The sequence below is a fragment of the Eubalaena glacialis genome, chromosome 4 (genome assembly GCF_028564815.1).
Source record: "Eubalaena glacialis isolate mEubGla1 chromosome 4, mEubGla1.1.hap2.+ XY, whole genome shotgun sequence".
Classification (NCBI taxonomy): domain Eukaryota; kingdom Metazoa; phylum Chordata; class Mammalia; order Artiodactyla; family Balaenidae; genus Eubalaena; species Eubalaena glacialis.
The window spans coordinates 117,301,583-117,308,775 of record NC_083719.1 but is presented as its reverse complement, the minus strand read 5'-3'; the positions used below and the strand labels follow the sequence as shown (position 1 = coordinate 117,308,775).

General features: G+C 53.7%; 1 protein-coding gene across 1 annotated transcript; it reads left to right on the top strand.

The window, feature by feature from the left end:
* The first annotated feature begins 2,164 nt into the window (after positions 1-2,164).
* On the top strand, positions 2,165-7,193 carry STING1 (stimulator of interferon response cGAMP interactor 1). Its single transcript, XM_061188239.1, has 8 exons — positions 2,165-2,191; positions 2,532-2,632; positions 3,162-3,388; positions 3,519-3,702; positions 3,949-4,057; positions 4,939-5,177; positions 5,912-6,098; positions 6,691-7,193. The coding sequence occupies exons 3-8, from the start codon at positions 3,162-3,164 to the stop codon at positions 6,879-6,881; spliced, it is 1,137 nt and encodes a 378-aa protein (XP_061044222.1). The 5' UTR covers positions 2,165-2,191; positions 2,532-2,632; the 3' UTR covers positions 6,882-7,193.

The following is a 7,193-nucleotide window of genomic DNA, read 5'->3' as shown; positions in this document are numbered from 1 at the left end:
TTGCACAGTTATGCAAGGCCCATTGCCCCTGCCCAGCTATAGGTGTTGTGACGACAGGGTTCTGGCCTGACACGTTCACAAGCATGTCCCATGCCTAGCACATTCCCTGATACACACAGCAGGAAGTCAGGACACACCTGTGTGGACTGCATGGTATGTGGAAACTCCTGGGCTGGTATTTGAGGGCCCAGACGTTGGGGCCTCGGCTGCCTCAGCAGCGTTCTCTCCAGTCAGACTTGGCCCCCAGCCCTCCACACTCCGGATGGCCTCCCTGCCTCCCTGGTTCCCATCATTCCTCACTCCCCTCAGCCAGGCCACATCTTACTCTTCCTGAATGACCTGGCCCTCATGCCTCCTGCAAGGCTTTCCTCAGAGCAGGTTCAAACTCAGGAAAAAGAGCCCAGAGCAGCAGCAGGCAGCAAAGGGCAGTGAGGATAGAGCGGGGTGGAAGGAGGCCCCAAGACAATGTCGGGATTTTTTTCTCTTTACAGCATACTCCAAGCATCAAACAACTAATACACGTTCAATGTCAGGAAAAGAAACCTTAAAAAACATAATGAGCAAAAAGGGAAAATTATACTAAAAATCACTCACATTCCCGCCACACAGAGTAATCACTGTTAGCATTTTTCGTATATCATGTAGCCTTCCAGAACTTTTCTCATGCAATGTGTATTTCTTAAAATGCAATTATACTGTTTTGTACTCTGCTTTTTTCCAATAAGAAACAATATACTAAACGTATTTAAGAGTCAACATACAAAATTACATCATCATTTTAGTGGCTACCTAACATTCTATTATAAGATGAACCACAATTTTGTTAATCAGTCCTCTATTGTTGGACATTTAGATAGTTTTTAGTTTTTCTCTGGTATAAACAACACTGGCACAAACATCTGAAAAACTGGCATCTTTGTGCCCTTGTCTGATTATTTCTTGATGAAGGATTCCCAGAAGTGAATTGCAAGGTCTACGATTCTATGTGTATTTTAAGGCTTCTGATGCATAGTGCAAATCTGGCCTATAAAATGGAGAACCATCCTCCAGGAGAAGGGGGCAGAGATGAAGCACAGGTTCAGGGGTGGAACAGTGGAGCTGACAGCAGTGGTAACACCCAGGGGAGGTGGTGCTGGCCGCTGGGCAGGATACTGGAGGCCCAAGGTTGCTTGGCACAGGGAGACTTTGGGACAGCTGTGGACTGCCCACTCTGGGAGGACTCTGCTCAGCCCTTTTCTTTGGCAACCTTGACTTTCTTTGGTTCTGAAGCACTGGAGCCCTTGCCCACTGCAGGGGGCCCCTTTGTGAGCCATTGTAGGGGAGAGAAAGTACAGCGAATTCGAATTCTCTCCATTCTTAGAAAATTATTCTAAAAAATGAGAGAGTTTTCTGGAAGCTTCCTTGCTCCTGAGAGGCCAATGGCATCTATGAACGTGGTGTGTCTTCTTGTGTCTGTTTGGGATGTGGGAAAGGGTCTAGGCAAAGACCCTCTGGTCTGGGCACATATGGACTGCTGCCGCTCTGTGGCTTCCACCCCAATCCCACTCCCGGGTGCCCCCTCCTCGAATCCAATCAGCTTACCAGTTTACCAGGAAGCAGCCAGAGACACTCCCCACACCAGGGGAAAGTGCAGCATGAAACTTGGTCCTGGCACCTTCCACCCCTTTCTGGGAAATCAAGGCACAGAACCAGCTGGGTTTTGGAGCCACCTACCTGGTTCACGTCTCCACTCCCTCCTTTACTAGCCAGGGGACGGGGGCAAGTTAATTCACCTCACTGAGCCTCAGATTGTCCATGAGGTTAGTACTATACCTTCCTGACAGGGTGGCTGAGGGGATTAAGTGAAACAATTTATGTAACGCTTGGCATAATGTCTGGAGCACAGTGAGCACTTTATTATTATTACTATTATTATTATTCACGCGACTGCCTTTTTGGCTGGAAGCACCAAGTTCTCTCTGAGAAGTCACAGGCGTTGCCACTTCCTGTGGAGAGCCGAAACCCCGCTCTTCTGCAGGGCTTCTGCTCCCACTAAGCTTTTTACTAGAAGGCTGTTGTTACAGGAAATAACTCTTCATTTTCCCCGCCTCCGGCCTGATATCACAATCTTCAGAAAAAGAGGATCTGCATCTGGAAATCAGAATAAAACAAGCAGGCAGGGCAGCATGGTGTAGTGTGTGTGCTTGGCTGGGTGTGTGAAGTGCCACGTGGGTGTTGGTAGAGTGGGCTTGATTGTGGGTGCTTGAGGGGCAGCCGGCGTTCAGGGCTGTGACTGCAGGGAGTTTGAGGGAGTTTCTGAATGCCCTCGGTCTGGGGGATGGGCAGTGGAATGGGGGCCTTCTCAAGCTTTCTCCCTCATGCCAATAGTGGGACGTGGCTCACCGGGGCCTTGGTGGGAAGGCTCTTCCTCCCTCCTTGGGTGGCAGGAAATAACCTCCCCAGTGCAGCCCAGTGCAGCTGTGGTTTGGTGAGATGCCAGGGCTGGAGTGCTGTGGAGGAAGCTTCCATTGTTTTTAACCTTTCATTTTCAGGCTGCACCCTGAGAGGCCGTCCTTGGTTGCTGGGAGCCCCTGTGCCGGGCCTTCTCTCCCTGTTGCCTTCCAGAAACAAGCTGCCCTCTGGGAGGCAGAAGGTAAGATCAGGAGCAGCCCAGCCAGAGTTCCAAGGCTGAGGCCCCTGCAGAAGCTGCAGAGGTGGGTGGCAACCTTCTGGCTGCCCTGCCCCTACCCTCTGAACTGTGGTTTTCAGCTTTGCTGACTAAGGTCCTCCTTGGGGTAGATTGTGGGGAGAGGGAAGCCCAGGTCCCCAAGGGTCCCCAGGTGGGTGGTACCTCACGGGACACTTTCAGGTCTAGGTCTGGGGTAGTCGCTGTCTTCTTTCTTTGCCACACCCGTGGTCTCACTGGGCTTGGGTGGGGTGTGTATGTGGGGTGCATGCATTTCTTTCTCCACCTGCTCTGTTTTCAACAAATCTCTCTTGGATCGGAGCTCTGGGATGCTGTATGCCCAGCCTGTCCCCTCGAGGTGTCTCCAAGAGCAGCCTCTGGGTATGGCTAGGCACCAGGGAAACGTAGAGCTGGGGCAAGTGCCCAGCCAGAGCCTCAGTCCCGGAACAATAGGAGAGTGAGGGGAACACAACCATGGATTTCTTGATATCCACAGATGCCCCACTCCAGCCTGCATCCATCCATCCCACGGCCCAGGGGTCACAGGGCCCAGAAGGCAGCCTTGGTCCTGCTAGGTACCTGCCTGGCGGCCCTTTGGGGGCTGGGGGAGCTGCCAGACTACACTCTCCAGTGGCTGGTGCTCCACCTGGCCTCCCAGCAGATGGGACTGCTGATCAAGGGGGTCTGCTGTCTGGCCGAGGAGCTGTGCCACGTCCACTCCAGGTGACTCCCTGCAGTACCCATGGCGATTAGGCACCCAACATGTCTCACTCCCTTGACCCCCAGCCCTGCCCCTCCTTGAATCTCTCTGGCTGAGCTGGGCTGGGGTCTGGAGCTTGGCTGTCACTTGCAGGTACCAAGGCAGCTACTGGAAGGCTGTGCGGGCCTGCCTGGGCTGCCCCGTGCGCCGTGGGGCCCTGCTGCTTCTGTCCTGCTATTTCTCCTGCTCCCTCCCAAACGTGGCTGGCCTGCCCTTCACTTGGATGCTTGCTCTCCTGGGCCTCTCACAGGCACTTAACATCCTCCTGGGCCTCCAGGTACGACCCAAAGAGAGGTGGAGGGTCTGCTCAAGAGGAGGTGTGGCAAATGTGACCTGCTCTGAGCTTAGTACTGGGAGTGGGACTAGTTTAGAGGCTGGTCCTTGGATGGAGCCTATAATGGTCTGGGTTGAGCAGTGGCAGAGAACGGAGCCAAATGGCAGCAGGTTGGGTAATCTTGGGGGGAGGAGGAGGGCTCTGGTGGTTCTTCATGGAGGCCCCACAGCCCCACCCTGCTATCCACAGGGCCTGGCCCCAGCAGAGGTCTCTGCCATCTGTGAAAAAAGGAACTTCAATGTGGCTCATGGGCTGGCCTGGTCATATTATATTGGGTACCTGCGGCTGATCCTGCCAGGTGGGCCATCCTCTCTGCCCCCATTTCCAGATCTACAGGACAGACAGTAAGACACACAACCTTGTGTTTCCAGAACTCAATATATTTTCAAAGCATTTTCATGTCTAACAAACCATTTGATTCCCAAAGCAATCTTGTAGGCATGAAGGCTGTTATTATTATGCCTGGTTGACAGGAAGAAATTTGGAGCTTAGATCCATTAAGCGACTTGTCCCAAGTCACCCATGAATTCTTTCAATAAATTTTTGCCTCATGCTGTATGCCCTTCATGCGCACTTTCTCTTTTAATTCACACCCTGTGAGGAAGGGATAATCATCACCCCTGTTTTCACAGCTATTCTGAGAGATAAAGTGACTTGTCCAAAGTCACAAAGCTTAGTTAGAGGAGGAGACAGGTTTGGAACCCAGGCCTGTCCAGAGCCTGGACCCTTGACTATCCCACTGGGAGCCCATGGGTCGTGTCTCATTCCTCTGACTTGCTGGTCAAGGCCATGGTTCTCCCCTGTCTCATGGCTGCCTTCCCTTGACACCAGGGCTTCCTCTAGAGGCCTGGCTCAGTGCATGTGGGGCTGCTGGCATGTCACCTCCCAGGACTCTGCCTGCGTCTCAGAGCCCTGAAAGCTGTGGTGGGAAGGAGTGGGGCTGACAGAAATCTGGACAAAGGTCAAGTGAGGGAGAGAAAGGGGTGGTGGGAGTAGGTGGAGGGGCGGGGAGGATGCTCACATGCTCTTCCCCTCTTGGCCTCCCAGGCAACGTGAGTGGACTGGCCCCTCAGTTCTCTTGCACCCACACATTGAGGGAAACAATGATGTGGGTCTCTGTCCTGAGTTGGGTGGGAGACACAGTTGGTGGAAATGACTTCTTGGGCCTCTCCACCCCAGGGCTCCAGGCCCGGATCCAAATTTACAATCAGTTCCACAACAATGTGCTACGGGGCGCAGGAAGCCACCGGCTGCACATCCTCTTCCCGTTGGACTGTGGGGTGCCTGACGACCTGAGCGTGGCTGACCCTAACATTCGCTTCCTACACAAGCTGCCCGAGCAAAGTGCTGACCGTGCTGGCATCAAGGGCCGGGTTTACACCAACAGCATCTATGAGCTTCTGGAGAATGGGCAGCTGGTGAGTGTGCAGGGAAGTGGGAATGCTGGGGAGGGGTCAGGCCTAGGGACCCAGAACTCTGGGCCCTGGCCAAGCCCTGATAAAAATTCATTGCCCTTCTCTGAGCCTCAGTTTCTCCAATTGGTCCCAGTGCTGGGCAAAATTGAGCTCTGAATGACGATACTGACAAGTAACATTAATTGAGCACTTACTGCATGCCAGATGCTATTCCAGGTGCTTCATCTGACTACCTCACTGCATCCTCACTACCACCCCGTGGGGTAGGGACTGTTATAGCCCCTACTTTACAGAAGAGGAAACCGAGACTCAGAGAACCAGGGAGAAAGTGGACAATTTCACCCTGAGTATACCATGCTCTTGACCATAAAGCTGCCCTAGATGAAGGCCGTGAGAATGTCTGAAGGATTTCACGTGGGCTATGGGGAACCCAGCCAAGGCTGAACCCCAGAGCCCCATCCCCAGACTTGACTTCCAGCTGGAGCAGTTGACAGCCTAGCTCAGTGGGCCTTGCCCTGAGAATCTTAGGAGGAGGATCTGGGAAGGGTAAATTTAATGCAGCCCTGGCCCTGATTTAGGAGTGGAGTGTCAGAGGCAAAGGCCAACCAGACAGTATAGACCCCATCAGGTGGCCACCTCCCCTGACTCCATCCCTACAGATTAAGCAGTGGCACTGGGGTCCAGTGTCTGTCTGCCTGGCCGCTGGTTGAGTCTGGTCTTCCCTTTACCTCCTCCAGGCAGGCATCTGTATCCTGGAATATGCCACCCCCTTGCAGACCCTGTTTGCCATGTCACAGGATGGCCGAGCTGGCTTTAGCCGGGAGGATCGGCTTGAGCAGGCCAAACTCTTCTGCCGGACACTTGAAGACATTCTGGCAGCTGCCCCTGAGTCTCAGAACAACTGCCACCTCATTGTCTACCAGGGTGAGGGGTTGATAGGCTTAAGGGCAGGAAAAGCTGGGGGCCCCAGGGGTCTCCCAGGGGGTCAGCAGGAGATATGGCAGCACCGTGCCTGGGTCTTCCCAAGTGGTCAGGGCATTCAAGCCCTCCCCCTTCCTCCCCTGGGAGAGGTCCCATCTCCCCACCGTGGGATACCTGATTGCTTTCTGAGGCGTTTGGCTATGGGTCCCGGGTAGAGTGTGAAGAGGTGGGCTCTAGGGGCCTCTCACTTCATCTAGGGTTGCTAGAAGAAGCAGATAGCCCCAGGCCAGGAGCCAAGAGTCCGGGGCTGCAGCCTCAGCCATGCCACTCCCTTGCTCTGTGACCTTAGGCAGGTATCTGCCCCTCTCTGAGTATCATCTCTAAAAGAAAGAGGGTGGAATTCTCTTGTCTCTAAAACCACTGCTAGCTCTAGGATTTCATGAAACCCTAGCTCCAGTGGCTAGGAGTGGGGAGGAGATGCAGGGAGGTGGGGGAGAGGGAGGGTTGGAGGATCCACCTAGCAAGTCCTCTGGGTGTGCTAGAGTGGGAATGTGTGAGGCCCTCACCCCACTCCCCACCCCCACCCTCGTTCCAGAACCCGCAGAGGGAAGCAGCTTCTCCTTGTCACAAGAGATTCTCCAGCACCTTCGGCAGGAGGAAAGGGAGGTTACCATGGGCACCGTGGGGACCTCCGTGATGCCCGTTTCCTCCACACTGTCCCAAGAGCCTGAGCTCCTCATCAGTGGCATGGAACAGCCTCTCCCGCTCCGCTCGGATGTCTTCTGAGGCCCAGGGTCACCTTCCCTCAGCCCCTGGCCATCCCCAAGACTCTGGATTGGAGGATTTCTTTCTTCAGCAGCTAGAGGCCTAGCAGAGCCATTTCCTCCCATAGGGGGCCTCTCAGAGAAGGTCCTTGGACTTAACATCTCAAGATGAATCGTATGACCTTGGGCAAGTTGTTTCACCTCTCTGAGCCTCAGTGTCCTCATCTATGAAATGGGATTATAATCATTGCCCTACCTACCTCACAGGGTAGTTTTTGTGAGGACTATGGCTGTATGGGTTTTTTGTAAACTCTAAATGCCAGGTAAACTTAAA

Coding starts and splice junctions, on each gene's coding strand:
- STING1 (XM_061188239.1), top strand. CDS start 3,162: ATGCCCCACTCCAGCCTGCATCCATCCATCCCACGGCCCAGGGGTCAC. Junction 3,389..3,518: donor CTGTGCCACGTCCACTCCAG/GTGACTCCCTGC, acceptor TGTCACTTGCAG/GTACCAAGGCAGCTACTGGA. Junction 3,703..3,948: donor ACATCCTCCTGGGCCTCCAG/GTACGACCCAAA, acceptor TGCTATCCACAG/GGCCTGGCCCCAGCAGAGGT.